The sequence below is a fragment of the Trichogramma pretiosum genome, unplaced genomic scaffold, assembly GCF_000599845.2.
Source record: "Trichogramma pretiosum strain Unisexual culture from Peru unplaced genomic scaffold, Tpre_2.0 scaffold28, whole genome shotgun sequence".
NCBI lineage: Eukaryota > Metazoa > Arthropoda > Insecta > Hymenoptera > Trichogrammatidae > Trichogramma > Trichogramma pretiosum.
The window spans coordinates 106,878-134,319 of NW_019641710.1; the positions used below are offsets into that span (position 1 = coordinate 106,878).

Here is a 27,442-nt window from a genome sequence, read left to right on the forward strand (position 1 = left end):
CCATGGTTCCTTCCTTCAAAATCTACAGCTGCTCAAAGTTAGAATCTGAAAACTAACTTTTTTCTCCATAGGCCCAATGTAGCTCTGAAAAATAAATCAAACATAGTATTTTTTTGTATTTTCTGATAAGGAATTCATTGGTGATATGTAAAAAGTGATTCAGATACTCTTACACCATTAAAAATCAAAAAAATGCATTTTAGGCCCAAAATAGATGTGTTCGTCCTCTAGGATTTGCCTGAAATTAATAGAGTATCATTACAACATCAAATTAAAGCCCTCTACCAAGTGGCATTATCGGTTGGCCAATATCAAGGAAGATATACTATGAAATGTGGCTATCATTCACTTTTACATCATGATAGACTGAATGTCGACTATCAATACTGCCTAGAGCAATGAACTGCATTAAAAGCAAGATAGAAACACTAATTTATCTTTTTAAAGTTCAATCACAAGTACTTTCTGCACAGAGTTCATATTTAATACCACTGTGAATGAAACAAACGCTAAAGTAATGTCACGTCACCCTTATTTTATTATAAACAATTATAATATTCATAAAAATAATGTATAATCAAATAACGATAAACATGAAATTTCACTCTACGAGCGGACGCGCCAGCATCAATCGACGGGGTCTGACGACATCAAGCTAAGTGAAAAACAAAACTATAAAAATTGGTAAAAACATCGAGTTCTATGAAAAGAACATCGAAATCAACACCTCTTACAAAAGGTGTGAAATAGACACGCCATACAAAGCGTTGATTAAATTTGAGGCGATGTCAGTTTAGCAGGAAGATCAATGAACTCGTAAAAATTAGCAAAAGCTGTCGTCAGGTTCTCACGGATGAGCAGGTGCTGACAGGTACTTTCTCCTATTTTTGTATGCAAAATCTAGTAGTATATATTGAGGACCCACGGAAGCCTCTGTGCGATTCGACTATCATCTTATTCGGTGTGCAGAGCTCACGTCACTTTGTACCGCGATTTTATGTTATTAGACTTGTATTAAATTGTGCCGCGAGTCCAATGCGGAGTGTAATTTGTAATCGAGACTAGTGCAGTTAGTGCAGTGCAGCCAACAAGGAACACCAGCCAACCAGTTGCAGAGTGAGCCAGTATCTACATCGAGAATCGTCCACCAGGCTTATGTATATTATTTTCAATTAGTTCAGTAAGCCTAGGTGTAAGTTAAACTTTTGTATTTGAATGGATGAATGATATTGCATTGTAATTTATTATAATAAATAATAACGAATTCTCCACGCAAATAACTCACATCATATATACTTTCCCTCGCTGTCACCAGCCAGAATAAAATCAATATATATTATTTATAATAAATCGGCTCTCCAGCCGTAACAGTAATATTCAATCCAAACAGTGCATACTAGTATTACTTATCTAGCATAAATGAAGTTATTAATTGATTACATATGAATAAGGTGTTTGTTTTATTCACAGTAGTATTGAATATGAACTCTGTGCAGAAAGTACTTGTGATTGAACTTTAAAAAGATAAATTAGTGTTTCTATCTTGCTTTTAATGCAGTTCATTGCTCTAGGCAGTATTGATAGTCAACATTCAGTCTATCATGATGTAAAAGTGAATGATAGCCACATTTCATAGTATATCTTCCTTGATATTGGCCAACCGATAATACCACTTGGTAGAGGGCTTTAATTTGATGTTGTAATGATACTCTATTAATTTCAGGCAAATCCTAGAGGACGAACACATCTATTTTGGGCCTAAAATGCATTTTTTTGATTTTTAATGGTGTAAGAGTATCTGAATCACTTTTTACATATCACCAATGAATTCCTTATCAAAAAATACATAAAAATACTATGTTTGATTAATTTTTCAGAGCTACATTGGGCCTATGGAGAAAAAAGTTAGTTTTCAGAAATGCATTTAGTTGATAGGTCATTTTTGGACCTATCAACTCATTTCTGATATGACCCATATATAAGTAGTTATGGGTACGAATAAGGAAAAAAATTTTACAATGATCTATTAAACATGATTTATTAAAAGTTGTAAATCTTTTTGAACATTTTTTCGCTTCAAATACACATTCTCAATGAATTTCTTTATTTCACTGACAATAAATACACTAGATGTTAGAGCAGTTAAAAATACCAAATCTGAAAAAGTATGAAGTTTTTAGATGATTGGGAAATTGTTTTGAAAATATTATAAAAATAATTTGAATGTTGCATTAGTAAAAGAAATTACTCATTACCTTTTGCGGACAAAGCTTCCGTTTGAAAAATTTTTTGTAGTGGAGGAAAGTAAATCACAAGTATTTGGCCTAGTAAGGACAATGCTACGGCCACTAGAAAAGTCTTATTGGTGAAAAATCCGACAGAAAAAATAGACTTTGTCTGAAAAAATTAATCATTAGTAATAAGATTATATTAATTTATGCAATAAGTACCTAAAAGGCATTTTTGCGCACAGTGTATGTGCAAGTTCCAGGTTTACCAGTACGAGAAAAAACATAAAGATGAGAGGAGACACGAGTGCCTGATATGCCGGAGAAAGTAACTTTTTTTTTTGAATACAAAATTTGATGCAATAGCAAAGTGAAAAATTGCTTTTAGAGCACTGTATGGCATAAGTAGCACATTCTGACACCACGTTGTTCGCATCGCACTCGCTATGCCAGTGCGCTTATCTCATTCCGCTCTACCAGAAACTGCAACTCATACTCGGAAAAAAGAGCATAAATGAAGACTTAGCTCAGTGCTATAAAATTGAGTAAGATACTCGTGCCATAGGGGCCACTTTTTGACGCAGCTATTATACCCTCGCTGCGCTAAGGCCCTAAATTACGCCGTGTCAGAAAGTGTTACTTATGGAACTTGTACCATAAAGAGCTATTTAGACACGGCGTGCGTAAAATTTTTGGTATTTTGTGAAATATCATTTTTGTTATTTATGCTTTTTTGCATACTATTAAATAAATTTCCGTATTGAACACGTGTCCAGCTATTTCCACATAGTGTGCACGTGTCCCTTTTCTGTCGATGTAGCCAATATTTGTGCATACACTGTGCGCAAAAACGCCTTTGGGCACTTGTTGCATAAATAATTGTTTTTCATTCGAATTAATTACTTGAGCTTATTAATGATTTGACATTAATTAAAATAGAATCTGCTATGTTCATATTTAGAACTTACTTGAGAGCGACAACTAAGTGCATTAAACATATCGAAAAGAACGAAGCAAGTAAATGTCATAGTCGTGTTCCTTGATGTCATTTCATTAGAATTCATTTCTAGATAATAAACATATAGAGTTCCAAGTAAAATTGTGACTGCTGAAAGTAGAACATTCATGATAACATACTTTGTGATCATGGGCTCTTGAATGTTTCTTGGTTTTTGGTTTAACACATCTTTATCAACAGGCTCGACTCCAAGACTGCAATTATAAAAAGAAAAAAAGTTTTAAATATATATACATGAACTAAAACATGATTTCATTCATGATGACTTATGACTACATTTATCGTGATTTTTTTAGGTGCTTTTAATTAATTTAAAATACAATCATAAATATAAAATGCCTCGCATAAAGGGTACATAATTTATGTAAAATCTTGATGTGAATTGAGTATTAAAAACTTTTTTTAAGATAATAATTCAAATACCTTTGAGCTGGAAGTCCATCCATAATTATGTTTATCCATAAAATTTGCATTGCATTCAAGGGGTTTGGTACACCAACAGAGGTCGTAAGTGCTATCAGAGATAAGGCAGCGATACTTGTACTCAATTGAAATCTCACGAAGTTACGAATATTATAAAAAATACTCTTTCCTTCTTCGATCGCAGAAATGATAGTTTGAAAATCATCATCTATAAGTATCATATCAGCTACTTCTTTACAAAAATCTGTCCCGCTTAAGCCCATTGCAATTCCAATATCAGCCTTTTTCAGAGCAATACCATCATTAATTCCATCTCCTATCATACCGACAATATTTCCTTTTTTTTGCAAAGATTTAACAATAAGAACTTTATGTTTTGGTGATACCCGATAAAAAACATGAGTATTATTTATTTTTTCATCTAAATCGTATTGGGTGTAGTTTTCAATTTCTTCGCCAGACATGAGATGTTGCTGTTTTACATCTAAACCAATCATGCTACCTAAATTATATAAAAGTTTTTTTTAAACACATTACCAGAATTGTATCATTGACGCATTACCAAATTGTTTTATTTCAATAATAAAAATGGATAAATCCATTTTAAAGAGAAAAATCTCTTGAAAAATAAATTACGTACCTATGGCAGCCGAGGTTTCCATTGAATCGCCAGTTATCATTTTAAAACGCACTCCACTGCTAATAAGATTTGATATGGTTTCTTGAATATGAAGTTTTGGAGGATCGCAAATCCCAACAACTCCTAGATAAACTAAATCTTGTAACGAGTAGCCTCGTGCCAATGCAATAACTAGAAAATGATAAAATTCAAGTAACAGTGTAATTAAATTTTTAGTGTACGAATAAATAGTCAAAAATCGAGCAAAAACTGAATTTTTATAGTTATATATAAGACATTCTCACCTCTTAATCCTCGTTGTCCAATATTATACGCATCCAAAAAAAATTCTTCTTCTTTTTTTCTTGAAAGAAGATAATCTTTGCCATTGAATGAGTATTTTGTGCATTGAGTCAGTACTTTTTCAAGAGCTCCTTTGACAAAAAAAATTTCAGTAGGATTCTGTAATGAAAAAAAAATACCATTGGTCATGAAAATACATGATAGCATAATCATATCGTTTATTAGTAATAATCTGAATAATTTTTTTTATAAAATATAATCAATCTTAAGAGAATAAGGCTAGTCCAACTATTTACCCGCTCACCAAGATAAACTAATTGTTTCTTACTGAACACGTTTTGAGCAAAATAGATACATATTTTATTAAAACAAGAATCTCAGGTACCCGAATGAATTAAAAATACATTTAAAGTGATGCCGAAGCCCGAATTTTGATCGACCGAACATTGAAAATGTAAATTGAAATAACTTTTTTACTAGACCGATTTTCGTAAAACGGCTCTGTGGAGCCCTCCGTATTGTAGGTGTGAATAACTGCACCAAATTCAGCCAATTTCATCGGGTAGTTTTTCCGGAAAACAGGATCGAAATTTTTGATTACTATTTGCAAAATAAAAAATTTTGATCCTGTTTTCCGGGAAAACTATCTGATGAAATTGGCTACAATTTGTCGCAGTTGTTCACAGCAACAATACGGAGGGCTCCACAGAGCCGTTTTTCGAAAATCAGCCTGGAAAAAAGTTACGAAAATATAAATTTTCTGTGCTCGGTCGGAAAAAATTGTGGCCAAGGTATCACCTTAAAAAAAAATTAATTAACTATAAAAGCATGAAATTGTCATCGATTGTGGAAAGATAATGTTTGGGTATGTAAAAATTAACTTACGTCAAAATTTTTAGAAACACATTTCACAACCATCATTTTTTGTTCAGAGGAAAATGGATATTCTTGAAGTCTAATATATCGTTCTGCCAAACCATACATTCCATTTTTCATAGCAGCAGCTAATAAAGCACCTTCAGTTGGTTGTCCCAGGAGTTTGTTATTTTGAATGACAGCATTATTACAAACACACCCAACCTGCAAATTCATTTGAAAATCATCAACCATGACTCAGTGGATAGAAAATTTGAAACTGTACTATAGTCAAATAAATTTATAATTATTAAAAAATGAGATTTTTCTGTTTATCGCGATTCGGCGAAAAAACTAAAACGCAAAAAATGTAAAAATAATCTCAACCTTTCTTTTGTATGTGAAAATTTAGACATTCATGTCAATAACTCTGTTCATTTGTTTTCTTCTAAGAGAGACCATGACACCATGAGACCATGAGATATTACATCATAATGCAATATCCGATAAATGTGTGCGTGTGTTTTTTTTTTTTACGTGGGTAGAGTAAACTCTACAGCTAGTGGCCTTTCGAAACGAGTACCCACCGGTATCGTCGTTAGACATTACTTCGGTGGGCACTCTTTAGAGCTTCTCTGCTACATCGGTGTTTTTCCGTACATCTCCCATCCACCTTACGGGTATTAGGGGTTCGGGAACCAGAAGCGTGGTCTGCTTGTTGCAGCATCGTCCAGATAGTTTTTATGCCTCTCACACCTCTTGCCTCAGTCTGGAGACGACTGATTACGCGAAAGGCGATAACGCCATCCAATTGTCTGCGGCCTCGAGCATGAGCCTGACGATGTTTTTCGGCTCGATTACTTCTATGAGGACTTGTTGAAGTCTCTCTCACTATCCGTGGAATCGCTCTTCTGTTGTCGTCTTGCGAGTGTGGTTCTCGCTTCAGGCGCCATCATGCGTTCCAGCAGAGCCTTGGCTCTCACATCCGGCGCCCTCTTGTGAGTGTGGTTCTCGCTTCCGACTTCATCATGGGAGTGTTGTGCGATTTTTGTGTACGATTTTTTGTTTTGTCGCACAAAAAGAAAAAAGTCCATTTTTTCTTTGAAATGAAATCATAGGACTAAACTGACTACGGCAATCAATTTTTCATACACATACGTAAGAAAATGTATTGTTAAGATTATCTTTACTCTCAGAATAGAGCTTGAAATATATTTAAGGGTTGACCGATTTTGCTCCTTTTTAGAACTATGATTTTAAACTTCAAACTATCAAAACCGGTTCAGGGTGAACACGGCGCAATCCTCACGATGTGTGTGTGTGTATGTTTTGCATGAAGAGCATCGTGTTAAGTGATTACATAGCTAAGTAAGAAAAAAAATTTTTTTTAACAAAAGTGTAGTTCAAAAATTAAAGTTCGTTTGATTTGAAATTTATACCCAGAAAAAATCAATTTTTTTTGGCGGTTTTCAAATTGTTTCGGTGCAAGTTCATCTGCGATCAAAAAGTCGAAATTTTTCCTAAACTGTATTCCCTTTGCATTGTCAATAAACAGAAAGATTTTTAATCGATTAAAAAATATGGGTCAAAAATTAATTCAAACCTATATCAAATCGTTCAGCTTTATTTTTATTTTAAATTCCGTCGCTCAATTAAGAACTGAAAATATAAAATTTAAGGAAATTTTAAGAAAATTTAAGAAACTTTCTAATCCTAATTATCAAAAAACAAAAAAAAATAGGAAAGATGGTTAAAAATTGATAAAATTTAATATTTTAAGCAGAAATTTTTTTTAAAAAATCAGTAAATTACAACCTTTTCTGAGTATAAATTTCAAATTAAACTTTAGTTTTGCAATACAATTTTATTAAAAAAATGTTATCCTTCTTCTAAAGCTTTGTGACCTTTCAAGAATTATACCTTAAATAATATTATAATACATTTATTTACTGTACTCCATAGTGATGACAATGATACTCAATGTACATGTTTCATGATTGCCATAAAAAAGTTTTAAGATTTATTTTAGTTTTTTTTTTAATAAATTCTTGGTCATACATTCTCAATGATACAGAAGATGATTTAGGCTTGCCTGTGAAATTGTTATAACTCAAAAATTAGTGTCATAATGCACTACCGTACAAGCTACTGTAGAAACTCGAGATACGTCGAGCGATGGTATTTTAAGGCATATGCAAACCACTGCATAAAATAAATACCTTCCAATAATTTTATAATAATATAGCTATTTGAGCTAGACTTATCAAATACTTGAAATGTATATTAAAAAGTGGTTTTGTTAATCAAGTCAGTCATCATTCAGCTCTAACCCAGCTTTCTATAAAAGAAATATTCCAACAAGCTTGTGGTATTGTAAAGAACCGTGGCCACAGTATTATAAAGAAATATTTTTTAGAAATTATAACTAAAGAGTCAAGTTATGACAAAAGGGCAAAAGTTATTATACATAAGATCAATAAATATACCTCTAAAATATTGTAGATAGCTGCCTGAGCAAAATCGATACTTTCACAGTTACGAATTTTAATATCTCCATTAGCATTATATCCAGATCCGGTGACATCGGCAACATAATTATCTGAAGTCACAATGACTGTTACAGTCATCTCATTTTTCGTTATTGTGCCTGTTTTGTCTGAACATATAACATTCACGCAGCCTAAAAAAAAGTGATATCATTATTAAAAATTTTCTGGCGTTGAATGACGGACTTTTCTTTCCGTGTATTAATGTGTGCAGATCGTCAAAGTCATCAGTTGTTTAAATCTACATCGTCTAGGGAGATAAGTTTTGAAGTATAAGAAAAGAGGGTAAAAAGTCTTCCAGACTTCCGATACAGTAGCGCAATAAGTAAATGAGGCAAAGAAGCATCATAAAACACAGGTGCAAATGAAAGACGATACGGTAACTTTTTACAACTAAACCACAGTCAATCCAAAAAAAGTGATTAATTTGACATATTATATGATAAATTATTACCCTCTAAATTGTACCATGTCTCTGTAACTTTAAGAGCGTGAAGATGATTTTAGTAAATTAAATTTTTAGTGAAATCAAGTTTGTTCGAGAAATATTCGAACAGGATGAGCGCGCGGCTTGTACACACTTACACGATCACGTGCTGTGCAAGCATCGGAGTGATTCTCACTGCGCGGCGAGAGATGGCGTCGCGCCTCGGCACGTGCCGTCGGCAACTCTGCTATCTGCGCATCGTTCGCGATCTCGTTCTTCTCGTTTTTGCACTCATCGAATCAGCACCTCGCTCGTGTCTCGTGCATCGACCTGGTTCAACCGCGAGAAAATCCCCGACGTCACCTCAACAGAAGCTACATCGAGCATCATCACCTTGGACAGCTTCATCAATTCGACCGCTCTAGATCGTCTCAACAAGTGCAAGCCAGTCAACAAGGACGTTTTGACAAGCTCTATTCTTCGCTCTACTCATCGAAGCGCAACTCATCGGTCTGCGAATCGGAGTCAACTCATCGATTGCGACCAGGTAAAGAAACCATCCAAACTGTAATTGAAGACCAATAATGTCTACAGCAGGCCTGGTGGAATCTTTTTGTCATCACCTCAACTCTCGGGATTATTTTGGCGCATCTCAATCGCACGAGCACACGACGAGTGAAAGTGAGGTTACACGAAGCCATGTGCAATCTCACGTGATCTCGGTCAATTCATCCGGCTGCTCACACATGCAAACGAGAGGATTAATTTAACCTATTCCGTTGTGCTCCGGTCTGCTCACAAATCAAGTTCAACTCGCTGTGAACTCAAGAGAAGTGTTGCACGTCTCAAGTGCAATAACTCACAGCAAATAAGAGTGGATTAATGAAATCAAACTTCGTATTGACAACTCAAACTTTGTAAAGACTCTTGACAATTAAGTGTGAATTAATACAATCTCGCTTCGCGTCGACTACTCAATTTATCTGAGTGAACTCAAGTGTAAAATCAATCATAATATCAGTGAACTCAATTACTTTATAATTGTTAACAACATTTTCAACATATAGACTCAGTTTTTTATTAAAATTAACAGTGATTTTGAGTGATAATAAAGAAAATAGAGAAAATGAAATTCTTGTGACTCATGCAGTGTTTTCTTTTGAGACCTGATCATGCACCCATCCAATTTATTATTAATTGTTTAAACAATTCCTGAACAAAGTTTCTTAATGATAAAATTTATATTATCATAAGAAATTTTGATATAATCGAAGACTTGCTCACCCGCAAACCGCAATAATGCATCAATGAAAGACTGCAGTAATGCCATTTTTCATACCAGCAGCCTAAAGTGACTACTTCTCTGCTGGGAAGAGCAGCATTTTCGGGTCACTGAGTAAGAAAAGTAGCATATATGCCTAAGCCTCAAAAGGGAAAAATCCCCAAAGCAAGTATTTATCGACCGAGGTGAAGCCGAACTAATTGCACGTACTCAAGGACTTTTCTATTTTTCGCGGCCTATGGCGGTAATCTACTATTTTGCTTAGCCTCACCTTCATATACGATAATAACACGTGTTCTGAGGTTTTCCATTTTTTCGCTTCCTAGGTGCGTAATGTACTATTGGTCATGTGTAATCAAGAATCAATTTGAATTCATCGTAGAGAGCTATTTTTTCGCACAAAAATAACTTTATTGCCAACGCTCACTCTCTCAAAATCACATACATGCGCTTTGGGCTTTATCTCCTACAAAAACTTAAGAGTGGATTGAGAAATTTTCTCATTCGGAGACATCTTTCGCTGAATAAAAGAGTTGTAACTTGAGAGAATATCAGAAACTGCAATGTTACGCTTCAAAATTTTTGATTTAACAATATCATAAAGGATAACATAAGACTTACAAATAACAAAGACTTCAAACTCTGAGGTGACATTTTTTGGCTTCCATTGTTTGATACGGACAATATTAATAATAGATAAAGTTAGGACAATTGGGTTAGCATAATGGACACATATCAAAGACTTGTTTGTAACTCTTATGAGCTAATGCGATTAAGCGATGAGTCATTCACGCACAATCAGCTAAGACCACTTGAAAGCGAAAAGATTGTTTAAGGGTTTGCTTTTTAAACAGCTCTAGGCTAGATTTTAAGCCTTACAGTAGCAACTTGCTCTAGTCTGTCAGCAGTGATTAAGAAAAAAAAATTCTAGGAATGATGCTTATAAATTTTGAGCATTTTGTAGCAAAGACTTCTATATTTTTTAGATCCTCTTTATGTAAAAAGTTAATACAGTTTTAGAAAAGGACGATCCACTATTGAAGCAATTCAAGAAGTAGTAAACGAGTATAAACTAAAGTCAGTTACGACCGGGTGATTTTCGTAGATGCTGCAGTGCTTGGTTTTCTAGATTTTTGTTACCCAATTTTTAACAAGTAATAAAAATTTTATTCATTGCATTTTTAATGAAAAGAGAACAAAAACCGGACGATGCGTGCTGTGGATACGAACGAAACAACGCTGAAAACACGTTCTTTTGTGTTGTGGGAAGTAAACGGGAATTGAAAACTGCCTGTAGAGCACTTATACCAGACAACATTATTGGAGTGATGCTTCAAAACAAAAAGGAGAAAAAATCTGACGGTCTCCATCAAAGCTAACCTTGTATGCAAGAACATGCATAGGTGTCTGAATTATAGATGAATGAGTAATATAATTAATGTAACAAGTTACACCGCGGTTCGAAATTCAATTTTACGGTAATGATGGGTTATTACAACAGACTGGACCATCGAATGGGACTAAGGTGTATGTCTACTTTCAAGTATGGGATCTGGTGAATGACTGTACTAACAAGGAGAGCTTTTCAGGTCCGGGTCACAGATTTTTACCAAACTTTTTTGGGGGTCTTCTGGTACTCAATACTGAAGCTCCCTGTGCTTAGTTTGATCCAATGGGCCTTAGTGCCCATTTTGTAGAGTATTTTCAACATTATAAAAAAATCTTTGTTATTTTCTATTTCGATATAAAAGTACTTAAACGAAAAAATGCAACGATCAAAAGTTTTAAAAATTTTCAAAGAATCTGCTTGAATTTTTTCAGAATTTTTGGGACCATTTGTCACTTAATTTAAAGGGCCCAAATTTGACGCTCCTTTAATAGATTTTAGGACTTCTTAAAGAGAGTGGTCGATGGTCCCAAAAATTCTGAAAAAATTCAAGCAGACTCTTTGAAAAATTTTAAAACTTTTGATCGTTGCATTTTTTCGTTTGAGTTTCTTCTTACGTTTTCGTTTGCATACTTTCGTTTGAGTACTTCTATATCGATATAGAAAATAACTATAGAACTAAGCACAGGGAGTTTCAGTATTGGGTACCAGCAGACCCCAAAAAAATTTTGGAGCAAATCCATGACCCGGACCTGAAAAACTCTCCTTGTAAGTGATCAACTAACTTCGCCATCAACTAATGAGTTCAAACCCCTCATAAAAATAATGATTATTATTATATAAGTGTGATTATTTATTATGAGTGATTTCAATGGGTTCAAAAAATATTTTTTAGAATTATATGTCCGAACATATAAATGTAATTTCTTACCTAATGTTTCTACCGTAGGTAATTTTTTTACGATTGCTTTTCTTTTGGCCATTCTCATAACACCCAAGGCCAATGTCACAGTAACAACTATTGGCAATCCTTCAGGTATAGCTGCTACAGCTAGACTCACTCCTATAGTAAACATTTCTAATACAGCTTTTCCTTGTATCCAACCAGATACAATAATTATTCCGATAATGCACAAAGAATAAAATGAAAGCTGTTTTCCTAATGTATCCATACTTTTTTGCAACGGTGTCTTTGGAGCTTCTTCAGATTGCATCATAGCAAATATTTCACCAAACTCACTTTTTGCACCAATATTTATAACTATTCCCTATGAAAACAGAAATACTTAGAATATGAATTTAACTAAAAATAGAAATGAGATTTAAACATCAGACAATACTTTGCCTGTTCCACATCGAACGAGGGTGCCCATAAATGAGATATTTCTTTTTGTGTCATGTCCATTAGATTTCAATAGTGGCATTGTAATTTTTTTACATGGCTCAGTTTCTCCGGTAAAACTGCTTTCATCGATAGCTAGTTCTACAGCTTCGAAAAGCCTCATATCTGCAGGTACTTTATCACCAACATTTAAATAAACTACATCTCCAGGAACTAAATCTCTAGCTAAAAATGTCGTGAGGCTTCCATTCCGTAGACTAGAAAAAAAAATTAAGAAAATAAACGTGAATGAGTTAATTACAATATTGTTTAAAAATAGTAGAATTTAACTCAGGTTGTACACTGCATATGCAATTGCAACGTTTTCTCAAAAATACAGTATTAAACAATTAGACGATAATAAATTTTGACTTTTTCTTAACAATTTTTAAAGGTTTAGCTGTATTCAATAAAATAGTTAAGTAAATTTTATCAAGTTAAATTTCACATCCAGTCTTCAGCACTGCAACCGCGTGATTTAAATACAGATATTACAGATATTCAAATTTGGAAATTAAAGTCAATTTTTTCTGGAGAAAATGGACAATCCATCAATTACATTCAACTATTGAACTACTTTTTTTCATTTTACAATTATAAAAATCAATTTCCTAATATTATAAGACTGCATAAAAAATAAGTATTATTACCAAGTACACGTAGGAGGTACAAGTTTACTCAATGCCTCTAAAGACTTCTCAGAACGGTACTCTTGAACAAATGCAACTGTCACAACAATAATAATTGCCTAAAATCATAAGAGTAAGTTAATTTATTAAAATGTATTTAACCATTAAAATATTGTAAAATAAAAGTATAATATTGTGAAATTGTAAAAACCCATTTTAATTTTGAAAAAACTACAATTATGATTTTGGGGGCACTATAGTTTAAAAATAAGTTCCTTATTTCAGCATAATTTTAAGTGAAAAGGGGTTTCATTTGAGTCTGCCACGTATTTGAAATGATATTGAAAACAAGTAAAGGCATATTCGAACGTAAAATTTTCTGCCCTTTTCAAATCTGCAATAAGAAATGGGGATTTTCATTTGAAAAATCTGTTTTTCGGGCGCTGGAGCTTGGGGGTTATGTTCAAGGTCAAATTCTAGGTCACTATTGGATTTCTCTGTTTAAGGATTGCAATGTTTAAGGTATTTGGAGGTAGATGGTAATTTAAAAACTATTTTTGAGGGAAATATCTAATTTTTAATTTAATATTTATTAATTTTGACCTCGTTGGCAATCGTTACTAACTGATGGCTTCCCGTTTTTATCCGGAAAGTTTGGGATTATGGAGGTTGTAAAGGTATAAGACTATAAGATGTATTTATATGATAAAGAAAAAAGAGACAAAATATTCATAACGTTTACTTACTACTGTAATACTTATTGCATCATCAAATTGCTTCATAAATAAACTAACAACAGCAGACCCGATCAAAAGCAATATCAATGGATTTTGGAACTGAAAAAATTTATAAGAAAATTCTTCATTATCAATTATTAATATAAGCTTACATAATTTGGTATTAGTTTAACAATGTATCTAATTGTTTATTTATCAACAGTTTACTTTTACCAAGTGTAGATTTATTTTTAATAGATTTTAAAAAAAACCTATAAAGGTTTAGGATAATGTTTTATCAGTATTGATATTAGTGGAACTGTGGCTGCTTGTATAAATGCAATTCATAAATAGATAAATAGAGAAGAAAAATAAAGATGCAAGCTGGCCAGTAGATTTCGCTTTTTTATTACACTCGAGATAGAGAAACTCAGATCTTAAAATTACTCACTTGTTCTAAATATTTTTGCCACGTAGAATCATCTTTTTGTAATTCAAGTTCATTATGTCCGAACATTTGTTTTCTGTGATTCACTTCATCCCATCTAAGACCCATTCTAGAATCTACTTGCAAGCGTGCAGCAACCTCTTCTGAACCCATCATCGATGCTTCTGAAGTCGTGAGCCACATGTTTCAAGTTTTTAATCAATTGAAACTTCAGAACTGGGTTGTTTCACTACGAACCTAGAAAAATATTCCAAATATTATTTTGTGAACTTAAATTTATGTATATAATAATAACTTAATTTTAAAAATCACATTCATTCAATAAAAATCATAATCCTAGGCAAATAGACGTAAAATCTGGATTATTTTACAGACGCATTCCCAATAATTAAGATAGTTCTATAGAAACAAACACAGCATCAAACTAATTTGGTGTGGGGCTAAGTTCACACTACTTATTTTGTCACAAGCATATGCGTGTATATTTTTTTATAATTAAACACGTTTGCAGTAAACACACCATACAAAACAAATCGTACAAAATTTCGAATGTCAAACATTGTTCATACATTTAAACAACGTAATGATAATTTGACTGCCTTAGCAATAGTGACGGGCGAGTCATGCTAGAATTATGAGTACAGGATTTTGGTGTGTCGGATACCAAAACTGTAAAGTCTTTGACTATTTTAATATAAATAGATGCCGAAACTGCTGTGGCTATAATCACAGTTGCAAAAAATGTGTAGAAGTGTGTAAGAGACCTGTGGCCTGCTCTAAGTGCACAGGTAACTATGACCAAAAAGAGTGTACTTTTCAAGTAAAACAATGTGTTAATGTATCAGTGCAAACAAATACTTGGTCAAAAAGAGATCAATTGATCACGAAGCTACGGACATTGATAAATGTGAAACATACAAGATAAAATGGGAGTAATATGTCAGTAATACGGACTATCCCTGGACCCTACAACCACGCCTAGTAAAAATAGTGAATCCACAGTTGAATAAAAATCATTAATGTCTTGTATATTTAATGTTAATAATGATACTAATCCAAGCAAGTAATTGATTTTTAGCGAGGTTGAAGTAATTAATGATGACTTGAACTTTTTAAGCACTAAGCTGATGATATTACGTGTAAATATCAGAAGCGTGTGTAAAAATCTTAATGAACTGGCAGTAATGATCGCAATTTTCAGGCATAAACCTGATGTGATTGTTTGCTCGGAGGCATGGTTGAAGGAGCACCGGCTTTCTGTGGTACTGCATGAATACAAGTGCTTTGACAATCAAAGTAAAATAAATAGGTCGGATGTTGTTGTAATATTTGTTAGTGACAAATTGAATTTTGACTTTACGTTGGAGCAGTATGGACAACTGAAAGTATTAAGCGCTGTTATTCATTCAAAAAGGGAACGTACGTTTAAAGTGTCTGGATTGTACAGGTGTCACGATTATGATGCTGAGGGTTTCATTAACGACCTATATAGTTTTTTAAATGATAACAAGGATACGCATAATCACATAATAACAGGTGATGTTAACATTGATCTTTTGGCGCTTGAAGTCAGAGCTCAGAAATCTTTGAAGATTTAAGTAGGAACGAATATCAATCCAAAATTAATACTATTACTCATCCTGCTTTTATTCAAGAGTCTTGAACGTTCATTGATCGTATATTTGTGAAGAGTAAACTTACTTAAGGGGGGAAAGGTACCTTGAACCTACATTTATGAAAAATTTATTAATTATGAAGAAAAACATTTTTTTTGGAATATACAGATGAAACTCTGTTTTCTTCACTCTTTTTTCAACGTTTTTCACTCTGGAATATGAAAATTGAGTCCCAATCACCATAGAACCCTCCTCGATGAAGCAAGCCCACAGTCCTGACAGGTACCCCTGTACCTGTCAGGACCGTAGGATCCAGCTAGAACCGATAGTTCAATCATGGTCCTTGGGGTCTCATTTTGATCATTAGATGTGTGGTTACAAACGCAAGCACTTTCAGATTTTTCAATTAGTTATACACAATTTGCCAGCCACATATACACATTTATTCATTAATATATATGATAAAATGACAGATTATGCTACATCATAGCCTGAAAAAAGTGCTCATTTGTCCCAATACCTTTGAAAGTGCTTGCGTTTGCAGCCATTCTCATGTAGAACAATCCCTGAAAATTTCAGCTCATTTGCTCAAACGGTTTACATGGAAAGTTACGGCAACAAAGCAATTTTGAGATAAAACGTAACTGCCCAAGAGTTGAAAAAAACCAAAATACATCAATATATGTCATAATGATACTCTCATGTCACTGAGGCTGCTTAAAACTTTTTGGACGATAAAGAACAGTAATTCAATTTGAATTTTTAACATATTGGACCCACAAGGACAATGTTCAATTATCCCAGACAGCCACACAAAGCCAAATGCGCCAATTTCATTACTACATTTTATAAGTTGTACTAAAATGTTAGTATACGCTAATATGGGTTTTATGTGGAAACTGGTAAGTAAGTTGATTATTCCAAATCAACTTTTCACACAAATATACACAATCTCACATTAGAACTTGAACCCAGTCTTCTACCTATTCACTAACATTCATAAAACATTTATCACTAGATACTTGGAAATAAATCACTACAAGTTGATTAATTATCACTAATCTTGTTCATCACATGCAACATACAATAATATATATGATACAGTCATTTACACATACATAACGTACAGTGACATACATATACACCGATGTATATATGTCAATTTACATATGTACTTCTGTATTTCTTGAATTAGAACTGCTAAAAATGTCACACTATGTTGAGTTGCAAAGATATAATTGCACTCCACATATACTTTTTTCACTTTAAAAAAAATGTAATTTTTTGCCATTGGAAAATCAAGAAGCAGTCAGCAGACTGTTGTTGACATTTGATCAGGGCTCGTGCACGAAACAGAGAGAGACAGACGATATGCCGAAACCCACGTGCTGCGAGTGGTGGCGTTACTGTACACCTATAGCCGTGTAAACAAACAAATTTCTGCTGGATTTACTCTAACCAAAGAATAAAACGAGTATCAATAGATGGCGCTACGGACTTATGAAAGTCTCGAGATTCATGACAGATTGGCCACGATATATCTTTGAGTCGTTTCATTCATTTTTTCTAAATAATGGTAAAAGTATCGGTACTAAATAACCTGTACATCACGGTACAGTTAACATTTTAAAATTCCGATCACGGCACTGGAAAGCCGAGGAAAAATCCTATCAAAAAAGTCAATGAAAAAAAATTTTTTTTCTAGATTTTAGGTGCCTTTCCCCCCTTAAATACATTCCCTGCAAGATACCTGAATATGATCACAGATCATTATTCGATCATGATTGCAATTGACAGTGGTAGCGATGTTGATAAAGATGACAAAAAAACATAAATTTTCTGAGAGAATGTTTATAAATAATTGCAAGATGGAAAACTGGCAACAAGTGTGTAGCAAGAACAACATAGAAGAATCATTGCATCTCCTAATTAGTAAGCTAAAGAATATTTATGCTAGATCCATGCTGCCGATTACTTCGAAGAATAATTCCAGAAAAATTTGGATTACAAAAACCTTAATTAACTCAGCTAATATGAAAAACAGATTCTACAAAAATTGGAAGAATGATCTAACGAATCGTGCAAAAAAAATATTGTACATGAAATACAATAACGAGTTCAAGATGTTCTTGCGCAATGCCAAGAACAGGTATGAGAAGAAACAGATGGAAAAGGTAACCCTAAAAAGTTGTGGCAGTATGCTCACAGGACACTTGGTCTAAAAACTGGAAATCGACATATTGGCTAAGTAAATGTTGATGGAGTATTGACTAATAACAACTACACCAAAGCTAATTTTTTTAATAAACACTTCTGTAGTGTATCAATAGATGCGCAGAATATGACAAATGTTATGTTTAATAGCAATACCATTTATATGCTCCCAACATATCAAGTGGAGGTGTATAATATAATTATGCAGTTTAATAATAAATCTGGAGGATGTGATGGTATACACGCTTCAGTTTTGAAACTTACTTCACGTCATATTGCGCCTGCATTGGCTTACATAATAAACGAAGTAATAATGTCTGTTATAGTGACAGAACAATTCAAGATGACAGAAATCTGCCCAATTCCCAAGAAAGAAGAACAAAAAACACGATTTTTTTGAAAATTTTGATTCGACCTGAATTTTCGAATCAAAAGAGACTTGATCCGTGGGTCTAACACATATTTTTTGCGTCCATGGAGTGTAGACATGAAAGTCCAATAGTTACAATATCAAAATTCAACATGGTGGACAACAAAATGGCGCCTCGTAAAAAAAACAATGTATAAACTTGGTCAATTTTTTTATATGCTAACCAAGCATCTAGGAAAAAAACTTGACTTAGAAAAAGTTCTTACAATTGTTCAAAAAATACCCCTGAATTTTTTCAAAATTTTCCGGGGAAATTTTTGAATTTTTGAAATTAGTCAGAAATCAAATATACCAAAAATGATCAAAAAAAATTTTTAAAAATTCAGACATATTTTTTGAAATATTTTAAGACTTTTATAATGTATAACACTTTTTCGCAAAGTTCTTCACTTTCGAGTTATGAAAACTAATTATGTTTTTAAAATAATTATAATTTAATTTTTTTACTTGAAAATGAAGAACTTGACGTGGTTCAAGTCCACGTGTCGTGTAATTGGGGTCTGTTTGAGGCCATTAAGCGAAATAGTGTGTATCGAATTAGTCATGTGACTAAGCCGCGCGTCTGCTAGCGCAGGCGCTTAGACTGTAGATTGGCGAGAATCGAGCCAACGGCGCACAGTGCAATTACGCGGCACTCAATAGGAACTTGTGTTGGGCTAACTTTGTTTCACGAACATTTTTCTCTTGCACTCGCAAATGATCGATGATTTTCCGACGTACTATATGATATGAGAGATAATGAATAGAAACGAAGTAAAGCCTGATTGAAGTAAGGATTTTAAGAATGAGAGTTGAAAGCGTTGAAATAATCAAAGGAAAGATTATTCGTGTGCAAAAGTACAACTTCGCGAAGTTATTTCGCTACCCTCTTACTTTTAGTATTAGACTGAAGCTCGCAACGCACCTGGTGACGACTCAACCCCTTCTGAGATACGCGGACATAGAAAACGGATTCCACTGTATATGAGCTATATTGCGTCAACTGTTCCCCCCTCTTGGATCAGGGTTGGAATTTGATTTTTCATATTTTATTTTTCTTCCCAAGGGTGAATATGAAAAAATTATTGAAACATGATTTTCTATGTAAAATTTGATGAGGAATTAAAATTTAATATCAAAAATCATATTCATAACCTCAAAATCCCTAAATTATTAAAAATCAGTCTCAAAGACAAAAATAAAATGTTCGTATCCAGCGATATGGCCAATATTGTAATATGTTCATCTATACATCTAAATACCACTTCTGATAAATTTTGGTCATCGGCAGACAAACAGACTTCAGTATTGAGCATCATATGTATCAATAAAACATGGTTTTTCTCTAATTTTCTCTATTCTTGACTCATATGCTAGCTCGGAAACAATAGGCCGCTCGAGGAGCCTTGGGTGAGAGTCCCGGTGCGGGCAGTCCATTTTTTCCGAGTGTCATGCGGCGGGATGGGTATGAGCTCCGGCTGTCTCGGGGCGGGTTTTTCCCTGGGTATACCTCTAGTGCGAACCTACTGGTATACACATCCAGGTTTTTCCTCGCACCACAGGTCTTCGGGCCTTGGTAAATGCGAGACAGTAGCAGGTAGGGAGCAAAAAGGAGGTAGGTAGCGGACTAGTGGACCCGATGCCATTGTCAGAGAACTTCGGCCTTACCGGCGCAGAGCTGACCCCAAGGGGCTGCTCGGTAAAGCTAATTGCCTCAACCCGATGCTGCGGCAGAGAACGTCAGCTTAACCGGCGAGGATTGTCGCCAGTGTACGGGGCGACATATCCGGGAAGAGGCTGTACGGAATGAACTATGCACTGATGCGCCAGTAGGCGCAGGGAGTGTCGGCCTTACTGACACGGTTGGTACCGGAGACGTCCATTCAGTGCACGCAGGAAAGATAGAGGTAGGAAATAGTGTGGCAATACACCCCTACAGATAGGTGGTGAGTGGGTGACTCCGGCTTCTAGACCAAGTAGGCTGAAGCGGTTACCTTACAGAACCTATTTATCATATTACAATAATGGCCATATCGCTGGATACGAACATGTTTGTTTTTGGCTTTGAGACTGATTTTTAATAATTTAGGGATTTTGAGGTAATGAATATGATTTTTGACATCAAATTTGAATTCCTCATCAAATTTTACATAAAAAATCATATTTCAACAATTTTTTCATATTTACCCTGAGGAAGAAGAATAAAATATGAAAAATCAAATTCCAACTCTGATTCAAGAGGGGGGAACAGTTGATACGATATAGCTCATATACAGTGGAATCCGTTGACTATGTCCGCGTATCTTACCTCAGAAGGGGTTGAGTCGTCACCAGGTGCGTTGCGAGCTTCAGTCTAATAGTGAAAGTAAGAGGGTGATCTCTGTTCCAGGGACAAAATCAACGCCCGCATAGTGCACAATAGACTGACAAAGGTATATTCGAGTGTAAACTGTTATGCTCTTTTTAAAAAATGGGGGCTACCGAATAAAAATCGATTTTTGGTTCGCATTAGCTGTAAGGTTATGTTTAAGGTCAAATTCAAGGTCACTATAGGTTTTCTCGTCGAAAAATACGTCCTGTACGAGGTTTTTGATTTTCCTTAATAGCTTACTCCACGAGATTTACAGGTTGTTTCATAATTTTTTCACATTATGCAAGATTTTTTTTAACATCAAACCTACATACGTGGGCATTTAGTAAATTAAGTGGGTAAAGGCACCTTACAATCGAAAAAAATTTTATTGGATTATTAAGTAGGATTTTTCCTCCCTTTTCCATTGCATTTTTCGAAATTTTAAAACTTATTAAAGCTCCGTCTTGATAAAACTATCACACCTCTTTCATTTATAAATGCTAATAAAGCAATTTTTCAAACTTCAACCCAATAGAAGGAAACTAGAATTTACGAAACATGAAGATGAAAACATTTTTCTTGATCACGACGTGAATTTTAAAATAATTGATGAATCCCAATGCTTTTGATCTTAAATTAAAATTGTTCTGCTCATCTTTCGAACTCATTGCTCGAAAATGTTAGAACCACCCTTAAGGGCTTATATGAGCAATTCCGGAATTTAGTTTCGAATTTTTTGGCTGAAAACGGAACAATTTTTTTTCGTTGAACGCATGCTATGAACATTAGGTATTGTTCTTGCAGGTCCTAGGAAGCAAATAAAATGCTTGAACATGACATTTAAAGATAGGTAATTTTTTTCTGGCTACTTTTGTGTTTTAGGGCCCGAAAAGTCATGTTTTCGCGTAAATACGACAATTCACTCAATTTCTAAGTGGCTGAAAAAGTATCAAAACTCATTTTAAAAAAGTGACTGACGACTCCACTCGATAGGAAATTTTCTCAGCTTTCCGAGGGTGATATCAGATTTTTCGATACATTGCATATTCACCGAGAAAATCAACGTCAAACATGCCGAGCTAAATATCTCGAAAAAATCAGTACGAAAAATATGCTTTTTATGGTTTATTTGTGATTTTTTCTTATGCAAATTGAATATTTTAGAAAATCTGATACTACCATCTTAAAGCTGGGGAAGTTTCCTATCGAAAGCATATCTTTATCTATTTTTTCCGTCGAATTATGAGCGAGTTTTGATTGTAGCGAGCCGCACAACGCTGAAAACTTCGCGGCCGCGATTAAAACAGCTCGGGAACAGAAAACAGCGAACATAGTAAAAGAAATTCGCTTGTATATCATTGTAATTCTACATGAGAAGTAATTAATATTTTTATGCAATAGTACGACGAAAAATGTCTTTTTTCGCACATTTTTTAGTGCGCAAAAAGCGTTTTTGGACACTTGTGTGCGGTAAAATGCCTCATTTCGACACTGGTGTGCGGTAAAATGCCTCATTTTGGACACGGGTGTGCGGTAAAACGCCTCATTTATATGAACGTATTTTTCGCCTACTATTGCATAAAATTTTGTATGCAACACGTGCCCAGCTTTTTGCGCACAGTGTGCGGAAAAAACACCCACTCGTGCCGGCATAGCCGACACTCGTGTCTTTTTCCGCACACTCGTGCCCAAAAGCGCTTTTTGGGCACTTGTTACATAAATAACTATTTCGATTCGAGTGGGGGAACATATAAATAAACGAGGTAAATGACGAAATTTTGAAAACTCAAAATTAATAAAATTTTGACTTCAACTCGCTATATCTCAGCTCGGTTTCAATATTTTGCCCTGAAATTTTTACTGAATATTCTACAAGTTATCTAGCAAAAAATGGCGTGATGCCGGTTTCTTAATATTAATTACAAACAAAATGGCGAATTTTTGAAAAAAAAAACCAGCAAGTATCGAATTTTTTTTTCGAATTAAAAAGTTGTGTTATAAATTTTTGAATTTGGCATTTTAAACTATACCATATTAAAGACCAATATCCAAATAAGTTTTGTGAATTTTTTCAGATTTTTTAGAGCATCCAGTAAAAAGTTACAACTACATATATGCGACGCTTGAGCGCCCGCGCGGGGTCGCGACTCGATACGCCAGCGTAACAGTCCAGTTGCTGGCAGGGGTTTCGTCAAAATTTCCGACTTCACGGTATTTCTATAAGTTTCTAGGCGTATTTTGATGTGCTAATTCGATTTTTCGAGGTAGATTTTCTCTAATCAAGTGCGTTAAGAAGTTATAAACACTTTAACCGTTTAAATGGTCATATCATGTAAATTATTGAAGATAGATTAAAACAATTTGTTATAATTTCATTTGTCTTTGAAAAACAAAGAGATTGACGTATATTAATTGAAAATCCGTCCATTAGAAAAAAAGTTATGCAATAAATAATACAAATTTTATAGAAATACGTCCTTTTTTATCTTTTGACCTATGTAATTTGGCTGAAATAACGTTTTGAAACGGCTACAAACCGCATTACAAAACATTTTTCTGCCATAAAAACTATTCTATACATCGTTGTTCAAGTTATTACTTTTAAAATGTTGATGAGCTCAATCGGACTGGTACGAGCCAAGTTATAAAGGTTGAAAGATAAAAAAGGACTTATTTTTATAAAATTTGCATTATTTATTGCATAACTTTTTTTCTAATGAACGGATTTTCAATTAATATACGTCAATCTCTTTGTTTTTCAAAGACAAATGAAATTATAACAAATTGTTTTAATCTATCTTCAATAATTTACATGATATGACCATTTAAACGATTAAAGTGTTTATAACTTCTTAACGCACTTGATTAGAGAAAATCTACCTCGAAAAATCGAATTAGCACATCAAAATACGCCTAGAAACTTATAGAAATACCGTGAAGTCGGAAATTTTGACGAAACCCCTGCCAGCAACTGGACTGTTACGCTGGCGTATCGAGTCGCGACCCCGCGCGGGCGCTCAAGCGTCGCATATATGTTGTTGTAACTTTTTACTGGATGCTCTAAAAAATCTGAAAAAATTCACAAAACTTATTTGGGTATTGGTCTTTAATATGGTATAGTTTAAAATGCCAAATTCAAAAATTTATAACACAACTTTTTAATTCGAAAAAAAAATTCGATACTTGCTGGTTTTTTTTTCAAAAATTCGCCATTTTGTTTGTAATTAATATTAAGAAACCGGCATCACGCCATTTTTTGCTAGATAACTTGTAGAATATTCAGTAAAAATTTCAGGGCAAAATATTGAAACCGAGCTGAGATATAGCGAGTTGAAGTCAAAATTTTATTAATTTTGAGTTTTCAAAATTTCGTTGTTTACCTTGTTTATTTATATGTTTCCCCACTCGAATCGAAAAAATATTAATTATTTCTCATGTAGAATGTTGTACCAAACATTTTGATACCACATTTGCACGGTCGCTAATGAGTTAGGGGTATCTCGCTAAATAACGCACTTTTCGAGGGTAAGCCGCTCGCCTATATGCATGAACAGTTAAACACACATTTTTTTCATTTTTCGTTTTTGCCGAAATTTAAGTCATAAAAGTACGTTTTGAGATTGATCTATGAACTCAATTGTCTTACCCGTGGTAGTGGCTGTAACCATTCATGTTCTGAAGAAGAGAACGCGACCCTGGTGCAGAAAGCTCAATCGGTACCCTCTGAATATTACGACAGGTGACTAAAAACCCTACTCGCCAGAAAACGCAAAAGAAGAAAAAATTTAACACATAAAGTATAGGAAAAAGGCTCACGGAAACAGCTGTATCTCAGTGCAAAATCAAAATTTTGGAATTTCGAAAAATGCAACCCTTATAAAAATTTCCAATAGGATCCCGCGAAATTCCTATTGGAATCCTATAGGACTCCTGTAGGAATTTCGCGAGATCGTATAGGAAATTTTTATAAGGGAATGGAAAGGGGAGAAAAAATCCTATTCAAAAATTGAATAAAAAAAATTTTGAATAAGGTGTATATAAGCCCTTAATCCCTTAAAAAATCAGGAAAAAAAAACTTCGAGAAAAACACATGAAAAATCTTAAATACTGTTGAAATGTTAAACAGATCGAGATAAAACTTTTTCGGGTTTCATCCTGAACATAATTGACAGCATGCAATTTATTTCAGTAGAATTTACCGTTCCGTTTTTGAGAAAAATCATTCTTTATAATTACATACATTCACACATCCATACTCTACAGTAAAAAATATTTCAATTTAGATGCGATACGTCTACAAAGTCCTAATGCACCCAAATAAAGTATTCCAAAATAGAGTCGTTTGCCTTAATATGTTTTAAATTTTATTTTAATTTTTTTTCCTTCGAAAATGAAAAAATAATGAAAAATATGCCTAACCACAATAAAAGTTGAGCGAAAAGTGAAAATAGAAACCTTTAGTATTGAATTTATAGACTGATTTGCGATAAATTCAAATGAGTTTGTTTGAGACATTTCCAAAAGAGCTCACAGATGAATATAAGAGCTATTTTTAGCAAATTTTTTTATCATAAGTATTCACTGAAACAACTCCATCCTTAATGTCTTCATTTATAATTAATGATTTTAAGTGAATTTTTCAATTAGTCAACTTTTAAATTTGAAAGTCTATCAAAGTCTAGATTCTTAGGTCAATAATCTACTAGTAGAAAGAAGAATCAAGCTGGGCATCATAATTTTTTCTCTCATCAAGAGAAAATTGGAACCAGCATCAACTGAGTTACGAATGCAGAACTTGTGTCACCAAATTGTAATTTGATACATAAAATTATAGTGCTAACGTGCTTAAGCTATTTTAATTCAAATTAAAATTCAATAGAAATTTTAGCTTTATCTATTAAATTTAATTATACTAATCTAAACCAATTATGTGGGTATTTTTTAAAAATGACTTAAATAATTTTAGTATTTTAAAAAATATGTAAAGAGTTTTTTGAATAAATTTATTGCTTGTTTATTTATAACTAAATGTTATACATTTACAATTGATTTACTCAATAGAAATTTTTATAAAGTATTTGCTAAATGGTCATTAAATTTTTTTCATTTTAAACATAATGAGAAAAAAATTTTCATAAAAGAAGAACTGTTATAATCACTTTCAAGAGCTACTTTATTACAAAATAAGTTTTACAAAACATTTTTTAATACAACCAAGTACCTTGTTAAAATATACTTGAATGAATTGTTGATCCCTACGAAGAGTAACATGTCAGTATGTTAATTGAAATGGAAATATGTTACTTTTTATGGGACACAATGATATGCAAATGAAAAAATAAATATTTTTGATTGTGTAAAAAATATTCAGAACAAGAAAATAGGATCTCGGCAATGATTTTCATAAAAGATATCAAATTTACTTCTAATTTAGTTTATTACTATGCACAAATGGTAAAAAAAAAATTAAAGGAAGAACAACAAAAATTCTCATTAAAACAATTAAATGTTTTTCATACCTTTCTGATACTTTTAATTATAATAGTATAAAAAGAACTCACACAACAAGAAAAAGTTACGTTAAATTAATAGAAATATATAATGAAAAAACAATAACTCACACAAATTTATGATTTCACTCAGATTTCCATTTCTTCAAAGATGCATGCATTAATGTTGATTTTATATCTGTAAGTATGCAATTTGAAATATGGTATTGGAGTTACAATTTATAAATCATAGTATATGAAAACCAAATTTAACTCTTAAAGCAAGGTTCAAAAAGTCTTTTGTTTCATATTATTGCTCAGAATAAATAAAACCTTATCATTATTCATATTTCTAAAGTACAGATATTCTCAACTGAATTGTAAAGATTCAAAACGTTTTCACCATATTAATTGTACCAATTAACCTAAACTTCACAATTCGAATTTACACTTTGATATAAAATTATCGTCTTTATTTTAAATAGAATATTCTATGAACTTCTTCCTCAAATTCGTTAGTTAACAACAAATAAATTTAGCAATGTTTAGTTAGAAAAAACCAAAGGTACACAACATGTAATTGTATTTGAATGTTCATAATCCTACACACTCATACACATACACACTTCGCAAAACTTTGGTATACATGACACATGTATCATGTATGATTATTATTATCAAGTTAGCCACGTGCTTATGATAACTTTCACATAAGAATTTGATTTTCACTATCTTAATAATTTGTTTAATACAATGAATGGATTTTTTATGCAATTATCAAGATTTATTACCCATATTATATTAATTGTCTAATTTGCATATAAGTAAAAGCTCATGACTTTATCACAAAGCGCAATTAGATTCCCTATAATCAGCTATCTTAAAAAATTAATTACCTATATAAACTTTCATGTTACGATTTGTGGTATTTTTAATTTGATTCAATAAAAAGTATGCTAATAGCTAGAAATTGAAAATAAAAATGTTTTTGATGCACACCCAGGAGCGCTGTCTTATTAATTCTAATTTAAGATTGTAATAAATCTTGTGTTATCAGAGTGAGTTGTTAAGTACAATAAAAAAAAAATTATTGATAATT

The 27,442-nt window shown here is 33.2% G+C and overlaps 1 protein-coding gene across 1 annotated transcript; it reads right to left on the bottom strand.

The window, feature by feature from the left end:
* Nucleotides 1-199: 199 nt before the first annotated feature.
* LOC106652756 (calcium-transporting ATPase type 2C member 1) lies at nucleotides 200-26,973 on the bottom strand. Its single transcript, XM_023463159.1, has 16 exons — nucleotides 26,618-26,973; nucleotides 26,476-26,542; nucleotides 14,266-14,499; nucleotides 13,845-13,934; nucleotides 13,120-13,217; nucleotides 12,429-12,687; nucleotides 12,020-12,356; nucleotides 7,933-8,126; nucleotides 5,477-5,671; nucleotides 4,594-4,750; nucleotides 4,310-4,480; nucleotides 3,670-4,171; nucleotides 3,197-3,440; nucleotides 2,256-2,397; nucleotides 2,066-2,157; nucleotides 200-238 (listed from the first exon to the last, which is right to left on the bottom strand). Exons 3-16 carry the CDS (start codon nucleotides 14,443-14,445, stop codon nucleotides 200-202), a joined length of 2,700 nt encoding a protein of 899 aa, XP_023318927.1. The 5' UTR covers nucleotides 14,446-14,499; nucleotides 26,476-26,542; nucleotides 26,618-26,973.
* Nucleotides 26,974-27,442: the final 469 nt, after the last annotated feature.

What these genes read in the sequence shown, in the direction of transcription:
- LOC106652756 (XM_023463159.1), bottom strand. Translation starts at nt 14,445, where the DNA reads ATGTGGCTCACGACTTCAGAAGCATCGATGATGGGTTCAGAAGAGGTT. An exon ending in TTCGATGTGGAACAGGCAAA is followed by an intron (nt 12,357 to 12,428) that starts GTATTGTCTGAT and finishes CTGTTTTCATAG; the next exon opens with GGAATAGTTATAAATATTGG. An exon ending in GTGTTTCTAAAAATTTTGAC is followed by an intron (nt 4,751 to 5,476) that starts GTAAGTTAATTT and finishes TTTTCATTACAG; the next exon opens with AATCCTACTGAAATTTTTTT.